The sequence below is a fragment of the Halichoerus grypus genome, chromosome 11, assembly GCF_964656455.1.
Source record: "Halichoerus grypus chromosome 11, mHalGry1.hap1.1, whole genome shotgun sequence".
Lineage (NCBI taxonomy): Eukaryota > Metazoa > Chordata > Mammalia > Carnivora > Phocidae > Halichoerus > Halichoerus grypus.
In genome coordinates, this window is record NC_135722.1 from 47,633,793 (window position 1) to 47,651,632 (window position 17,840).

At 44.9% G+C, this 17,840-nt stretch overlaps 1 protein-coding gene across 1 annotated transcript; it reads right to left on the minus strand.

Moving 5' to 3' along the window:
* Nucleotides 1-9,926: 9,926 nt before the first annotated feature.
* On the minus strand, nt 9,927-17,628 carry EIF3F (eukaryotic translation initiation factor 3 subunit F). Its single transcript, XM_036101538.2, has 8 exons — nt 17,212-17,628; nt 13,863-13,933; nt 13,517-13,596; nt 12,955-13,092; nt 11,525-11,616; nt 10,973-11,109; nt 10,725-10,838; nt 9,927-10,149 (listed from the first exon to the last, which is right to left on the minus strand). The coding sequence occupies exons 1-8, from the start codon at nt 17,609-17,611 to the stop codon at nt 10,072-10,074; spliced, it is 1,110 nt and encodes a 369-aa protein (XP_035957431.1). The 5' UTR covers nt 17,612-17,628; the 3' UTR covers nt 9,927-10,071.
* Nucleotides 17,629-17,840: the final 212 nt, after the last annotated feature.

Genomic DNA, 17,840 nt, shown 5'->3' on the forward strand with positions numbered 1-17,840 from the left:
ACTTGCATAACCGAGCATGCATGGATTCCTGAACACTGCAACGAGAACCAACGCCGTTCCAGCGATTTGGCCCTATTTGAACATTCCTGGAAATGCTGATCATGGCTAGTATGTGGTAGAAATGCTAATTTCTTCATCAGCTCTGCTAGAACCTGATACCATAGTAATAAGCTGTGCCAAGTAAACAGATCGCTTGATTCTTCGAGGAGGACTAAGTGAGGCTTGTTGGGGTTAGGTCTGGCTGTTAGCTATTCTGTGGGTGTTGGAAGGTAAAATGGTCTCTCCATCCAGGATGGGCCGGGCAGAACCAAGCAAGATGCCAATCCCCTGCTGAAGCCCTCACCTCATACACCTAGTCTCAGGAGAACATGAAGACTCAGTTTACCTGTTCAACTACTCCTGGCCAGAGCAAGAATCCAGTAGGAGCCCACACCTGCTTCCCTCAAGGGTCCACAGATCACTGGGCCACACCCTTGCTAGAGATGCCTCTGTACCAGACTGCCAGGATTTCCCTGGCCCACCAGGGACAGAGCCCTAAAGTAATCTCTCCCAGGACTCCAGCAGAGCCCAGAGACTTTCTTACACAAGCAGCCCATAGGCTCAGGAGAGCAGATAGGCTGGGGTTGATAAAAGGGAACCACATTGAGGTTTCCACATCTCTAGAATCCCTTGCTCTCCAAAGCTACTCTGAGTTTTCACAGGGACTCTGGTTTAGGCTGATGGAGGAGAGATTTGTGGCATTTATGGACCCACGGAGGGCAGAGGAATCATATTTTCTCTGGTCCCCTCTCAGCTTCCACTCCCTCCCTCTACAGTAGAAAGAGGGTAAGCAGAAGCTGGAGATGTACTTTCATAATGGTCTCCTTCACATGCAGAGGTTGGGTGGCACTGTGTGGGTTTCCCAGGTGACAATGTGCCACACAGAGTAGAGGACGAAAATTATTCTAAAGAAATAGAAAGTCAAGACACTCGTGTTTGCACATAGCTGTTCAGCATGGAATGATATATTCGCACAAAGCTGGAAACAGCCCACATGTTCAATACTAAAAAATTGTTTAAATAAATTAGAGTTTGTCTACATAATAGAAACTTACGAAACTATTCAAATTAAAGATTTTTAAAGATTTAATGACATGGATAATTATTTTGTTAAAAAATTATTTTGTAAAATCCAGTTAAAATTTCAAAATACAAAGTTGACTCCAAGTTCAGAGACTTGTAAGATACCCCAGACGACTTTCTGGAGGATCTGTAGGCGGGTATCCCGCCCCCCGCCCCCCCCGCGCCGAAGGCAGGAGCTGGGTGACAGAGATACTGTCTTGTGGCTGTTATTGCTACTATATTTTATCTCTAGGCTGTTGTATCTTTGGAAGCACAACACTCCATATACGGACCATTGTAAAATTAAGAGTAATATTTTGATCTTCATCCCTCTTCCTTCAAAGCTCTTCCTCTTCTGTGCCTAGGCACTTACCTATGTCTCTTCCCTTCTCTGACCCTCTGGTGGATTTAAACGTGCTCTGTACTGTGTCTTCCCAAGACCTGTTTCTATCTCTTTTATAGCAAGTATTCCATTTTGTCACGATTGCTGATTTTTGTGCATCTCCTCTGTAAGACTGAAACCCACAGAGGGCAGAGAGCAGTTTATTTACCTCTAGATCCCCAGTGCCCAACACTATGTCTGGTGCAGAGCAGGCATCATTAAATATTTGTAGAATAAATGAGTAAAACAAATAACCTAATGTCTGCTGTGCTCCCTCCCTCCAGGCCCTCTCCAAAGGATCCTGATGACTCCTGATGAATGATCATGTCCACAGTGCCTTGTGGTAATTATCCTGCAAGCCACCAAGTATTCCTTCATTCATGTCACAAACATTTATCAAGAAGATATCATGTCTAGGTTGGCTCTAGGATCTAGGAACGTAACAATCAACAGGATAGACTATCTTGACCCTCACAGAGCTTGTGATCCTATAGAGTGTGTTAGAAACAGAACAGGCCCAAAATAGTCACTTATGCCAGGCCCACTTGAGCATATGCTAATCACTAAACTGAGACTCCATTACAGTTTCAGCCTCTCCCAGAAACGGACTTGTAAACCAGACCAAGAATCACCTTGTCAGCACTAGTGAGGTAATCGGCCTCATAGACCCCTGCCATCCCATGAAGGAAAGCGACCTTGCCACAACCATCCATCAGTCCACTAGTATAGTCCTTGTTCTCGCTTCCTTCTGCCTATAAAAGTCTTTCATTTTGTACAGCTCCTCAGAGCTCCCTTCTATCTGGTAGATGGGATGATACCTGGTTTGAGTCACTGAATAAAGCCAATAAGATCTTTAAAATTTACTCAGTTGAATTTTTCTCCCCCTCTCCCACCCTTGAATTTTATTTTTTAATGAGAGTGAACAGATGAGTCCAAACGGTGGGATAAATGCTAAGATAGGAGCATGTCATGCACTCATGGTGTAGGGGCACCTTCCAAGAGGAGGGCACACCTGGACTAAAACCTACAGGAAGAGCAGTAGGAAGCCAGGTAAGGGGGCATATATTTTAGGCGGAGGGCAGAGCAAGTGCAAAGGAAGCCCAGGCCGGGAGGGTAAGGTATGGAGGTGGAGAGTCAGGCAAGATTATGATAAGCCTTACAGGCTGTGGTAAGAAGTATGGACTTTAGCCTGGGCTGTGACGACAATGGATCAAAGAGGATGAACAGGCAAACTTTCATTCTACTCTGCACTTACTACTCCCATCAAACAATTCTGCGACCAGATGTGCAGGTAATTTTCCCACATCAAGCAATTCTCAGACACCAGCTGAGTGTCCTACAACTTTACTCTATTCTGACATTATATACCTGGAGATAGTGTCAGATTCGAAGGTTAGGGGCTCAGTCCCACAAGACTGCCTTCCTCTACCCCCTTCAGATACCAGTCACAAGTCCAAGTTGTCCCCTGTGCTCTGACATACCAGCTTATATATAAATTGGACCTCCTCCTTGGGTTTGATCAATTTACTACAGCACCTCACAGAACTCAGGAAAACGGTTTACTTACCATCACTGATTTACTAAAGAACATTAAAGGATTCAAATCAACAGGTGAAGAGATCCATAGGCTGAGGTCTGGAAAGGTCTCAAGGAAAAAAGCTTCTGTTTCTGGAATTTGGGGTTACACCACCTTCCTGGCATGCACGTTGTTCCTAGATGCATTCTTATTCACCCACCCAGAAGCTCTCTAAACTCTGTCCTATGGGTTCTTATGGAAGCCTCCCTTCATAGGCATGATTGATTAAATCACGAGGGTGGAAAGGCAGGGGAGAATCTAGGATTCATCCAAGATTTCTGGTTTTGACAATAGAGTACCTGGTGTGTCATCACCTGAGAAAGGAAATTTAGGAGGTGATTTGTGGGTGAGGAAGAGACAATCAGTTCAATATGGAGCATGTTGAATTTAAAATGCTTTTGAGACCTCCAGGTGAGATATCTGGTGTCCATTTTACTAGTCTGCAATCAGTTCTGAATATGGGCCAGCGCTAGAGCTAAAGATTGGGAATCTTTAACCAATTGGCAATAATCGCAGTCAAAGGATTCTAGGAAATCTTCCCGGCACAGAGTGTGGAGTAGACAGTGAAGAGGCCCAGGATGGAAGCCTAGGGAAATGAAACCTTAAGGGAGGCTCAGAGGAGGAAGTGATGTGGGAAACAAAGGCAGAAGAAAAATTATTAAATTTCTTTACTACCTACAGCCCACTGACAAGTCCTTGAAACAGAGTGACATTCCTCTAGGAACTCAGCCGCCTCAATGTTAATACTTTGCTAAGGGCAAAAGGCAATCTTAGCCTGCCCCCCAGGGATCCTGTAAGTCTACTTTAACATATAAAAATTCCTTTGGAAACTTCCTTTTTCTCTACTCCCCAACCCCCTAAGATACATGTTAGCAATCATCCTCCAAGCATATGGCCCACTGATATACATCTGAAGGGTCTCATGAGTGAGTTTTTACCAAACAGTAATAAATGAACTTTTCCTAACAATAGCTAGCCCCCTCAGGATCCTGGAAACCTTATTTTCAAAACACCTGGCAGGCTTATACTTTCCCTAACCACACCCCCCAACTTGAAAGTATACAATCGGCCACTCCTCATGACCCCAGTGCAGCTTTTTCTGCCCACGGGTCCTGTCTCCATGCTTTAATAAAACCACCTTTTTGCACCAAAGACATCTCAAGAATTCTTTCTTGGCCATCGGCTTCAAACCCTAACATCTTTTCTACATCAGAAGGACCAGGCTAAAGCACAGAAAAGACTGGTAAGGGGGTTGGGAGAAAATCAGAAGACTGTGGTGTCTTAGAACTTAGATAACACATACTATCTGTCTCATCCAGACACATTCTGAAGTTTTTAGCATATGCACAACCACATACAAAGAGAATGTGTGAACACACATTCATAGTAAAAATAAACTCGTGCACATGTTAGCACAGGCTGTTAAAAAAAGAACAGTCCCATCCTTTTCCCGTCAACCTAGCACAGTGTTCTCTCCTTACGAACATCTCCTCAGCCAAGAGTCAGCAACGACGGAGCCACATGGCTGACACTGTCTGAGCCTTTGCCAGCTTTCTGTGCTTAGAATGCTGTTTTCCTCTCTCTCCTTTTTCAGTCTGTTTCCTCCAGCTTGGATTTTACTTCCTAACTGGAAGCTGTCCATGACCTCCAATGCCTTGTGATTCCCAAAGCAATCACCTCTTTGTCTGTCCCCTCCAGCAGGTTCTAAGCGGGCACCAGAACTTCTTGCTTTGCATATTGTTGGCAGCTGGTTAAGTATCACTTTACTCAAACGAGTAAATTCTTCAGCCTTTCCTCAAAAAGATCTGGTGCAGCCCCAGTTTATCAAAGACATCGCAATTACTTAGCTGCATTTAAGACTTCACCATTTGGTCTGTTAAAGAACAAAATTCAACTGAGTAAATATGAAGATCTAATTGGGTTTGTTAAGCGATTCATGAGTTGGGCAGCATCCCATCTAGCAAGGAGAGATGCTCCCAGGAGTTGTACAAAATGGAAGGTCTTCATAGGAAAGAGGGTAAGGCAAGTGACCGGCAAAATAAAAGGATTGGAGGCGCCTGGGTGGCTCAGTCGGTTAAGCATCTGCCTTCGGCTCAGGTCACGAGCCAGGGTCCTGGGATTGAGCCCCGCATTGGGCTCCCTGCTCAGCGGGAAGCCTGCTTCTCCCTTTCCCTCTGCTGTTCCCCCTGTTTGGGTGCTCTCTCTCTGTCAAATAAGTAAAATCTTAAAAAAAAAAATAAATAAATAAAACGATTGTTTCAGGCCAGGACATATCCTTTTGGAGGGGGGAGTAAGAAATGGCAGGATTTTTCATTATGCAGATTGCCTCACTAGTGTTAGTCAGGAAATTTCAGATTTGACTGTTAAAAGGTGACATTCCTGGGATAGGCTGAAACTAATTAAATCTCGGAGGGGGAGGGCAAATGACTCCATTTTGGGCTTTAACAGGTCCCAACCTACTCCTCTAATCTTAATTCTGGACACATCTCTGTATCCTCTAAACTTCCACCACTCTGGAGTAGCCAGGCTTTCCATATACTACCATCCCTTCAATCATCTTTATCAGAAACTAGGCAACATCCTAAACTCACAAGTCTCACCACCCAAGTTCAACCAGTCTCCACACCCTCCTGAGTCTGCCTTATAACACCCTCTTCAAACGGAGTCTTGTCACCATCAGTACCACCAGTCATCTGAGCAATCACAGTGGCCCTGACTGGTCTTCCCACCTCCTGCTTTCCTCTTTCCATCCTTCCTCCCCACTACCAGGTGATCTTCCTAAAATCCCTAATTATCTAGTGCCTTCCCACTTCTAGAATAAAATCCAATCTCCATAGCCTGAGGGCCCTTATGGTCGGCCTCCTGCATTAGCCTCCTTAGGTTCTGAACAGGTTAAGCTTTTTAAAATATGTTTCCTCTGCTCCATTTATCCTTTTCTGATTTCCTTGTTCAAAATAAAGGCCAGCTCAGGTATCACATCTGGGTAGAATCTTCCCAGGCTCCCTATGACAGAGCTGGTCAATCCTTGTAATATGCTCCTGTTACGTTGCATTTTCGCTCTAATAATTATTTCACTGGGCCACGAAACTGAAGCAGAGGGCTACAGAGAAAAAAAAAAAAATCCAGACCCGAATTAAAATTTTCATCACTTACCGTGTTCCCTACCTTAAGTACTCAACTTCTCTGAGCCCAGCTCCCTCTGTAATATGAATTGACCAAACAACATAGGTGCTCAGTAAATGCTAGATCCAGCACTCATTTTCTACTGTTTTGCAACTAATCATTTACTTTTGCTTTCCCCACCAAAATGTAAACTCCTTAAGGCCAGTAACACGGAGTGCACATTATTCACCTAGTGCTGGCATGATATTTGACAAATACTAACATCTTAATACTGAATGATAACAGTGAATACACAGCAAATGGTGTTAGTGTGCACAGGGTTACTAACCGTTGTGTGTGTCAACGAGATACCTTCAGAGACTCATTGCCACTTGGCATCAATCTGCCCATTGGGTCAAGTGGTCCAGAATCAGAGTTCTTTCAGGGTTAAGTCCAGAGGCTCAGTATACCAGAGGATGCACGCCTGTGGGATCGATCTGTTCTGAGTCAATGCGTACTTCTAGGACCCAGATGTCCAAGGGCTCAGGGTACTTTATTTAGGGTTAGGCCAACCATTGAGCATTCTCCTAATGTCAAAATGCTCACGATCTCAGTGTAAATCCTAAGGGATTTACAGGGTGGTAAAAGGGAAGGTACAGGAATATGCCATTTACGCCTATGAAGCGAACGTTCTCTATCAAAGCAACCATTAGCATGAAGCTCCAGGACACTGGGTAAACTAGTATTGAACAGCTTCAGTGGAAGAGGGATTGAGAAATGGATGGATGGTGGGTCCATGGCTTAGTAGGGCTAGTTGGTTGGCATGGTTTGGAGGACTGAAAGGACTAATTAGTTTGGGGTGGCTAAGGACTAATTAGTTTGGGGTGGACTGTTTGGACACGATTTTGGAGTAGATAAGATAGGTTAGTATTTGAAGGTTCTAGTGCAGGAAATGCTTGGGACTGATTGGGGGTTCTTTAGAAAGCTGTTTGAGGAGTAGGGGTAGGAAAAATTTCGCTAAGATTGTTGAAGAGCCCTAACAGGGAACATCATGTGACAGGGCAGACATGCAGGGTGGGGGTGGGGAGTTTGCCAGCTCTGGAGCATTATCTTTATCGGTACAGGCTTGTTCCATTTCTGCTCAGACTGTGGAAGTGCCATCTTAGCCTTAACTTCCTGTTTCCAACAGATTGCTGCTTCTCCCCGTCATGGGATGCTCAGAACTGCTGGCAGTCACTGCTTCCACGTCCCACTCTGTACGGAATGGGAGGGTGTGTGGCAGCCACCAGGCAGAGCAAATGGCAAAGAACCCTGTACCGTGTGCTCAACCAAGGCATGCCAGGCTGCCGTTTCTCATGTGTTCTGCCTCTTCGTTTCCTGGGCCTCTTAAGGTCCTAATTCACGTTACCTACAGTTCTCCCTTGGACCACTCCACCTACCTTTCAGATGACCAATGGCATCACCCTGAAAGGTACTCCTGTCTCTCTCAGAACCTTTGCAGAGGTCTTCCTAAGCTATTCTGGGGCTGCCAAGCCTGCACCAACCACTCTCTTGCTAGCTGTCCTCTGCACCATGTCTCTTCACTGTGTCCAGGCCACAGTCTACCTTTGCTTCGCTCAAGCTTATTCTCACTCCCAGGAACACCTCCTTGCCATCTTTCAAGTTCCATTCCTGGGGTCTAGGTTTACCTCCTCAGTGAAAATCTTCCCCAGTGACTCTTCTGGCCTTCTGTAGGTTTACAATCTCAATTCCAGGAGAAATGCTTTTGGCTGCCCTCGGCTTGAAGACAGCACATTTCTTGAGAGATGGTATTTCTCTTGTCCCCTGTCCTATGCTTCTCAGGAGGGTCAAGGGTACCAGGCTCTCAGCAGCCTCTAAGGAAAGAGGAAGGGTTAGATTTTGCATTTTGACTCTGTAATATGTAATGTCTCCTGAGACTACTCTTTTTTATTCAACATTTTAAGATGTCCTGCTTATAGTTGCAAGACAACTTTCTGTGTCCATGTTTTAGTTGTGTCTCCTGCAAACGAAGTATGGCTGGGGTTTGTTTTGCTTTAAAATTCAATCCTTTTTTTCCTCGTTAGTTTAATCCTTTTTACATTTATTGTGGTTACTATATCTGGACTTATTTTTGCCATCTTTATTAATTTGCTTTACCCACTTTTTTCATGCTTTCTCATTTCTCAATTTTAAAAAATTTCTTTCCTTTTCCTTATTCCATTATTTCCTATCACTTTCATTTGGAGGTTATACATATTTTCAGTGATCAACCTTGGCATTTTAGCACGCATATTTAAAAAAACTAAAGTTGGTATTAAACCACCCACCCAAAAAATAGAACACAAACACTGGAGCTCTGATCAACCCTTTTCCCATTGTGCATGCTATTTTTAACCTCACAATTTGGCATAACTTTTATCATCTCATGTATTTATGTTTACCTACATGTAAAAAAGTATCTTTACTATATATATAACCCCAAGAACTTGTATTTCGTAAGGTTACATATCAGAATCAGAATTGGGATCCAGGATGGGGTTCATAGGTTTCTTACTACTTTTGAACTGTACTCAGCTTTAGACGTAATCGCTACCACTTCCCGTATGCTTACTGTTACCACGCACTGTTGTCTGCACGCTAACCTGATATTCATTACTTTATCAAATTCACACAGTACTCTAATGGGCTATGTATTATTATGATCCGCATTTTATGACCCTCAGATTTTGTCCTTCCTAAGGTTACAGATCTCAGAACCAGATTCAGGATCCAGGCCTTTTTGATACACACTTGCCTTCATTCGCCTTTTCACTCCAATATGTAACCAAGCCTCAGTCCCTGAATAATGACCCATTTCTTTCTCAACCCAAGACATCTCGCAGTGCCCAGGTAGAACACTCTAGGATATCAGACGAAAGGGCTGTTTGAGGTCACCACTATCCTACAAAATCCCTGGGAAATGTCATCTAGTCTTTGCTTAGATTCCAAAGGGTGGTCTCAAGTTACATATATTACCCAAGAAATTTGGGAGTTTTGGGGAAATCTCTTTAATCTATAGATACTAATTTTGCCCCCCCAAACCATAGTGGCAAAAAGTTCTTGAAATAATTATTCAAGTAGTTTATGACTCTGACCACATTCTCTACTCTTTCAGTTCAGATTAAGTATCTAATTCTCTTATTTTCCCTCCATGGATTCTCATTTTTACTTCTTGTGGAAACCACATGACCCACCAAGAAATGGTTCAGAGTATTGTCAGTGGATACCTTTCCAGACTGAAAGCCAAAAGAAAAATTTGGTAAAGCGCAGTTAATCCTCAGAAGACTGTCTTTCCACCAGCATATCCTCATGGGTCCCAGGACTGAGATTTGTACCCACTCCCTTCTTTCCTCTCCACTCACTCACTAGCACATGCTCTAGGTACTCCTAACTGTGCACAGGGCACCACTCTGTATTGCCATTCATTTAAGGTGCTACGGAAGAGAAGTGATAAAAATCTATTTTTTGGAGGTTCAGTTTGCTCTGATCATAGGCAAAAGAGTGGGAATAAAGTACCTCTAATAAAACCAGTGTGCAAAGAAGGCTATCTGGTCTGGAGTCAGGTGAAGATAAAGTGGCTTGAGCTTGGGCTATGGGTGCAAGCAACCACTGATGGAGAGTCATAAACACACAACCAACCCCGAGTATTCACTTCCTGGTTTCTATGTGTGCTCTAGAACAGTTTTTCCCCCCCACCCAGCAGTAAACTCATGTAAGATGGATTCATTTACAAAAGGTAGGCTATATTTATTTAGAGTCACAAGCAGTTGACTGACTCAGTGTGACTCAAACCACAAGAAAACCATTCTACTTCACTCCATTCTGAGTCCTAGGGTGGCCCAGACTGGCAGGAGTGCTGCGTGGGGCCCATTCACAGGTTTACAAGTTTCTCATTGAGGGCAATCTGTGACTGCGTGAGATTGGCCAGGTAGGTCACCATCAGCAGGTCCTGGAAGAGGAAGAAGCCACAATGAGTGAGGGATTGGGTGGAAAGGGAAAAGAAAGTCTGGCATTGGCCAGCTCCATGGTGAATACTGGGTAGGAGGACAGCCTGGATAAATGACAGCTCAGGAAGAGGCTGGGCAAGAGTCGAAGGTGGAAGATAAGAAGGAAATGTTTGAGAACACTTTTTCGTCCCTACCGATACACTAATAAACGTGGGGTGCTTTAGCCAAGGTCCATGGGTAGAATATGGAGGAGGGAGTGTTTGTGAACTCAGATGGGGAAAATAAGAAATTGCATTTTCATTAACCTCTGGATTTACCATTTCTTTCAACCATGAATCTACATAACAAGTCACAGTAGTATCAGTACCTGAGATATGGAATCAAGGAAGAGAAGGCGGGGGCATCCCCAAGCACGTGTACTATCTCTTCCTTTCTCCCAACCTGGACTGCAAGGGGCCAAAGGCAAAGCCCCTCCTCCTCTCCCCTCTGGGTCATCTCCCCCAACTCCCTTCACATTTGTGCATGAGCTGAGGTGGGGGAAGACACAAGATCCCAGAAGCCCAGGGACGGCACTCACATTGATGTTGCTGTTGAGCATAGTCTCAAAGTCATCGGGAACTATCTTGGGTACTTGGTTAACCAGACTCATCAAGAAGCGGCCCACGGTATTGTCAGCTGACACCTTTCCAGACTGAGCACCAAACAAAGATACAATGAGGCACAGTTAATTCTCACCACCGAGGACTGCCACTTTGCCAGCACACCTCTCAGTGATCTCGGAGTGGAGATCATGCCCTCCTCCTTTCTTTCCTTCCCCCCCCTCACCAGCACATCCTCTGCATACTGCAACACTGTGCTTAGGGCATCCTGGATGCGAGCTGATGCCCCTCCTACTTGCTGCAAGTCGCTTGAGAGCCCAATCACCCGGTTGGGGCTAAAACAGGTCTTCATGATCAGGTCAACTGTGGGAGTGAGATGGGGAATAGAACAGGCACAGAGATTTCAGTCACCCCATCAGGAAAGAGATGATGTCTAACCATTCTGCTAACTTCCCCACCTCCCTCTGGACATAGCCAATTTCTCTAAACTCCCCTGCTCTGCCCTTGTTAGCTTTTCTTCTTCCTGCTAGAGCTCAACTTCTGTACCCAGTATGCTGATCGCTGGTTTTGCTCTTACATGTATGGCCACATAGCCTCTGGTGCGGATAATTTCCCACCTCTAATAATTCCACAAATAATTCCTGGCAGCCGATTTATATCACAAACCTTAGATCAATGGTTCCTCTTCAACCCACCCAAAGCCCTCCACTCGTTAGAGTGGCAAACCCCTCCCCTGAAAATACCAGACCTCAAAAGAAGGAATGGGAAGGTTACTCACCTCCAATGCGTTCAGTGTCATAATATGCATATTTCACTGTCAGAGGTGTGAACATCACCCCCATGGTCCTCCCAGGGACACCCATTAAAGTGCTGGGGAGAGAGAAGTCAAGGTAAACAAATGGACTTGGGGGAGAGCTTCCTAGTCTAGGCTGGGAAAGCACTTATACCAAGAGTACGGGTTCCACAGTTCTGAGATAAGGCTGGAACCATCTAAACCTGAGATCTCATGGGAGCAAGTCACTTTTTTTTCTCTAGCTCATTCCACATACAAACCCTGGCCTGGGAGAGGGCACTCAGCGTTCAGACCCGACCTGGCCTTCAGAGGACTGCTTCACTCACTGTGCAATCTCAGTGATGAAACAAGACACTGGATTTCCCTGTCGAGCTGGCTGCCCAGATATCCACCCCCAAGGAAAGAAGAAAAAGGACAGGTCTTCTATGAGACTGAGCCCTTCATCAGCACTGAAAAAAAGCCAATTGACTCCAGCCCACCAAGACTAGATTAGGTGCTATAAGTAATCTCACTATAAGGTGACTGCCTTTACTATGTCAACAGTATTATTTTTAACTGGACCACGAAGAGTCTGAAATATCTGGAAAGACTAAGAAATCAGGCAATGAATAAGGCTTAGTGGTACACCAACTAGCCCATAAGCACTCGGCATCCACCACCACTGTCTCACCGCATCATGGCTAACTGCTTACATCACAACACACACAAACAGCACAAAGTCAAACTCAGTAAGATAGGCACTAACAAATACCTTCACTCTAACCAGGAAAGACAATCCTCCCAACTCCTCTAGCAGCCCCTTCTTCAGCATGCCACTGGAGTCCTTCTCAACCTCCCCCATCAACGGGCATTTTAACTGCCTGCAAGCTCAGTATGTCAAAACTATAATCTTATTGTCATCAAAACTGTACTCAACCCTGGAGTAACAGATGTATTCAAAAAAGGACAGTCATCCTTTAATGTGTACTACCCAGAGTCCTGTGTTCAGTTCTCAGGATAATGGCAAACTAAAGGGTGACTCAGAAAAAAACAGAACGTGGTGAAGGATCGTGACCAAAATACCACGTGAGGATCAGCTATAGGAGCCGTGAAGAGTTAGTTTACAGAAAAGATGACATGAAAAACGTGATAGTTTGCGCAAATACCTAAAAGACTGTCATTTGAAATTGGTTAAGACCAATGAGTAGAAATTTGGGGTACAACTGGTATCTGTGAGTGGATATTTCAGGGACAGATTTGTTTCAGAGTAAAGCCCTTCTAACGATACCTGTTGAGAGTGAGGAATGGGCTTCCTTAGGAGATAATGAGCTATACACTGAAGGATTAAACCTGCTTTGCGTGGAGGTGGGTGTCATCCAGGCATGGTATGAACTAGATAAGCCTTTTACGCCTTTGTGTCCCAAAACACTGGTCACCTGACATAGGCCTTGATGCTCATGCGGCCGTTCTGGAGGCTCGTGTCCACAGTGAGGTGAATGGGGTTGGGGGCTTCCCGGCTGTAGTACTCGTGGATCAGCACAGAGTGCTCTGTAATGTCATGGCCTGTAGCATACCTGGAAAATGGAACACAGTGTGGATTCATGTCTACATGTGACATTAAGACCAAACACGATGGTGACATGGGTGTCTCTAGGTGCCTGACACTCCTATGGTAGCGTTACCCCCCGTGACTCCCCAAATGTAAAAATAATAAATACACTGAAAACTGTACCAATCAAATCAAAGGCTGACTCTCAGAGCTCTTTCAACTTTATAAGTCACCAGCAAGGCAAAAATACTTGCTTAGTAAAAGCTACGTTTCGAAGTAAATATTCTTGGCCTCATGAGATCAGAACTGCCAGCAAAACACACTAAATTTGTAGATCCTTGAGGTAATATACTTCCAATATTGTCTCCAAAACAGAGTGTAATGTCTAGTCTGGTCGCAAAAAACCTTGGCAATCACCGAAACTTTCCATTCTCCCCACTCCAACTTACCAGCCCAGGATGAGCTCATTTGGAGAGACTTTCTTGTGTAATTCATACATGTTCTTAGCAAATTCCATGTCAACAGCCACCTAAGAGGGCAGGCAGAAAAGGAAGCTAAGCCAGAAGTCCATAGAAAAAAATGGAAGAAAAGGACAAGCGGCCACCCCCAGCAGACGAAAGAGGGCCAGCAAGTATGTACACATAGAAAAAAAGCTCTTTGAACTGTAGGACTTCTAGTTATGAACTCAACATACTGTGCGGGGCGGGGGGGGCGGGGAGGAGGGAGGGGGCTTAGGGAGAGCCTAGCAAACGAATAGCTACAGACCACACAGTGGCAGCTCAAGCTCCCACTCACCTCATCTTCTGACTCGTTGTGCGGCACTGAAAAGCAGTTAGTAACCTCCACTGAATGCTTGTCAACGGTTCCTGTGAGAGAGAATTGTCCATGTGTTATAAAACCCTAGAGCTCTCAATAGCCTCCGATTACTTTCCAAATGCTTTCAGAGGCTTCCTCAAAGTCAATGAACAAAAAATTGAACTCATAAGCTCCAAGTTCAGCCATGTGCATCAATGGAACCAGGATTCTCCAGAGAACTGAAACTCTTAAGTCATCTCTTTACTTTAACCATCAACAAACAAGGTCTATTCTTCCTTCATAAGCTCTTCTGCTATCTGTTCTTTCCTGCTACCAGTCCTGCTCCAGATCTTCACTCTGTGACCTTCACTTTTCAGCCACTAGACTTTCTCTTATAATTCAATCCACAAAACTCTGACAATGTCTACGTAAGCCACCCATACAGAAGCCTAGCCTCAGAGTACAATTTTAGGGAGCTTCACCTGTACCTCCTTTCAGCCATCTAGTCCCGTGGTCATAACCTTAACCCCATCATCATCCAGAAACCTTCTACCTGTGAACCTTAAACATCAGTTTCAGTCTTTTACCACAAGCTTCTATTCTAGTTCTGATACCTTTACTCCCACTACATTTGTTTCTTGACCTAAGACTGCGAGTCCCTTGAGTTCTCCATGTTTCTCTAACCTACTGGCACCACCCATACAAGGCTTCAAGCACTTCCCCCCTTTACCACAGACCACAATGCTGCCACACCTGTCTGTTTAATTCCACTTCACTACGGTTTCTGCTCCTGTAGCTGAAACTATGTCTCCAAACCCAGTGGATAAATATGCTTTATCTTATTTGACCTCTCATCAACATTCGATAAACTTGACAATTTCAAACTTCTGAAGCAGTTTTAATTCTTCTATAGTTCCATGCCACTACAACACCCTTTAGTTCGAGCATTTATCACATTGTATTCCAATTATTTACATATGAGTAGATCTTCATCTTGAATTTAAGGTTAGAGTAGTTGTTTTGTCAAACTTTGAATTCTAAATACCTAACAGTTTTGTGATACTTAAAAGGTACCAGTGACTTCATTTAACCAAATTAATTATGTTTCATGAATTAATACCTGAGACAATTTTAAGCTCCTAGTGAGCAGTCTTTGTTTCATTCTTCAGTAAGTACTGTCTCTATAACACCTAGCACTGTACCATGATCCCAGTCTGGAAGAAGGATCTGAAGATCTAGATTACAGTCGGTCTAACTAGGATCACTACAGTATCTGGGGCACTTAGTGGTCTCCCTGGGTGGAGAACTGTTTCTTTAGTTAAATAGCTCCAGTGAGTTTGGAACATTTGGCACTGGAGCTAAAAGAGTAAATCAGTATTTGTCAGTGCCAAGTTAGTGTTGCAAAAAATCATTTATAACAGGAGCTCAAAGCAGGACACAGTTAAGAATGGAGGTGAGGCAATAGCCAAACTGTGGAAAGAGCCAAGATGTCTATCGACAGATGAATGGATAAAGAAAATGTGGTGTATATATACAATGGAATATTAGGCAGCCATCAAAAGGAATGAGATCTGGCCATTTGCAACGACGTGGATGGAACTGGAGGGTGTTATGCTGAGCGGAATAAGTCAATCAGAGAAAGACATGTATCACATGACCTCACTGATATGAGGAATTCTTAATCTCAGGAAACAAACTGAGGGTTGCTGGAGTGGTGGGGAGTGGGAGGGATGGGGTGGCTGGGTGATAGACATTGGGGACGGTATGTGCTATGGTGAGCGCTGTGAATTGTGCAAGACTGTTGAATCACAGATCTGTACCTCTGAAACAAATAATGCAATATATGTTAAGGAAAAAAAAAAAGAAGAAGATAGCAGGAGGGGAAGAATGAAGAGGGGGAAATCGGAGGGGGAGACGAACCATGAGAGACTATGGACTCTGAGAAACAAACTGAGGGTTCTAGAGGGGAGGGGAGTGGGGGGATGGGTTAGCCTGGTGATGGGTATTAAAGAGGGCACGTTCTGCATGGAGCACTGGGTGTTGTGCACAATAAATCATGGAACACTACATCTAAAACTAATGATGTAATGTATGGTGATTAACATAACAATAAAAAAAGAATGGAGGTGAGGGTGGTAGTATGAGATGAAGGACTGACACGTAACATTTTTCCTGGGATCCTGGAAAATGAGTGGAACTTAAATGAGGGAGAGCAGGGAAGGTATTAGTGGCAAAGAGAATACAAAGGCTTAGTTTGAGGAAAACCTTGACAATGTTTGGAAGATTATGGGTCCGTTGAAGTTCCTGTACAACGCTAAACCTTCAAAGACAGACAGCAGGGTGTGTGTGTGTGTGTGTGTGTGTTGGGGGGTGTACAGCGCTGATGTGGGGGAGGATGGCAACCAACAGCCATCTTGTACCTAATGTGTGCCAGCAGTTAGATGCCTTTAGTGATAATTTAGTTCCTGCAAAGACTAAGTCTAAGTAGCCCCCGAAAGAACTAGACTTTAGGTAATTTGTCCCAAGGCACATGGTTAATATTTGGTGAAAACTACCTATAAATCTTGTCCTCTTTGCAACACACCGATTGTCTTCTATGGTGGAAGGACTATTACGTATTTGAGAATACGAAAAATGACGATTGAAGCTAGAGTGGATTCACAAAGGTATCTAAAATTGGTGACAAAGATGGAGTGAAATGACTTTGATGGGATCAGCAGTCCCCAGAGAAAGGGGCCTATTATCAGTAATCCTTCTTTACTGCTTCTCAGTTTTACAAATTAACATATCAGGGAGACTACAGACAGAAGACCAGCATTAAATGTCTAGGAAAGCAGAATATTACTGAAACCCTAAATGAGTTTCTGCCGAACTGGTTTACTTGTTGAAAGGGATGTCTTTTTACAGATGTCCCCACTCCTTTTGCCAACTGGTTAAAAACGTCTTTGTAAACACCTGGAAAATAAAGACATTTAGTCGGGGGGGGGGGGCGAGGTCACTGGGTTTAGGGAGTCAAACGTTTTTGACTTCCTAGTCAGCATTCTGAATTCATTTTTGGTAGTCTGGGACTAATCACACTTGACCTGAAATAATGCTGGGAAGATTAAAAATAAAAAGTAAACCATTCGGCACGCGGTATTTATTCAGTAACTCACTACTGCTTACGTATTTTATGTCGACCGAAGTGACAGCATCTGGCAGGAAAGCTCAAGTCCCGTAAGGGGATAAATCGCGGCAGGAAGGTGGGATGGAGGAAGAGGAAGAAGTCAATGGGGATGGGACGAGAAGTGAACAAGATAAAAGGGAGGTGGGAGGTAGAAGAGAACGTCAATTCGGTCTGACCACTCACCCAGCAGAGTCCCGATAACTCGGGCAGCGCCCTCGTTGCGTCGCTCGTAGCTGTCCACGATGGAGGCCAAAATGACCGGGTGCAGCCGGACCACACGGCCGCCAGGGAAGGGGCCTGGGAGAGCAGGACCCGGCAGCGACTGCGCCGGAGTCTGCGCTGGGGCTGGCGTTGAGGCCGGGGTCTGGCCCGGAGCCGCAGTCGTGGCCGCTGCAGTCGCCGAGTCTGAGGATGAGGCTGGAGCCGGCGTTGGAGCTGGGACCGGCGCTGGAGCCGGAGCCGGCGCTGGCGCTGAGGCTGGGGTTGGGGCCGGGGCTGGGACCGAGGCTGGGGCTGCGGCCGGGACGGGGGCTGGAGCTGGAGTGGCGGCAGGAGCACTCGCCGCTGCTCCCGGTGTGGCCATCTTGTCGAGAAAGAAAAAGCCAGAAGCGGAAGGGGGTGAGTTGAAGAATATTAGCAGCACGATAGGCTGAATTTGAACCACGTGAACTAGATCTTTGCGCCTATTGGTTACGGATGATGCTCCTCAAGGCACTACAATTTCCTCCTCTGGGTTTGTGCTCTTTGATTTTGGTCCGATGAGCACTCAGTGAGAACCGAGCTAAATAGTTCCGAACAAACTTGGGACGGCG

What these genes read in the sequence shown, in the direction of transcription:
- EIF3F (XM_036101538.2), bottom strand. Translation starts at nt 17,611, where the DNA reads ATGGCCACACCGGGAGCAGCGGCGAGTGCTCCTGCCGCCACTCCAGCT. An exon ending in ACAACGAGTCAGAAGATGAG is followed by an intron (nt 13,597 to 13,862) that starts GTGAGTGGGAGC and finishes CTGCCCTCTTAG; the next exon opens with GTGGCTGTTGACATGGAATT. An exon ending in AGCATCAAGGCCTATGTCAG is followed by an intron (nt 11,617 to 12,954) that starts GTGACCAGTGTT and finishes CTCTCTCCCCAG; the next exon opens with CACTTTAATGGGTGTCCCTG.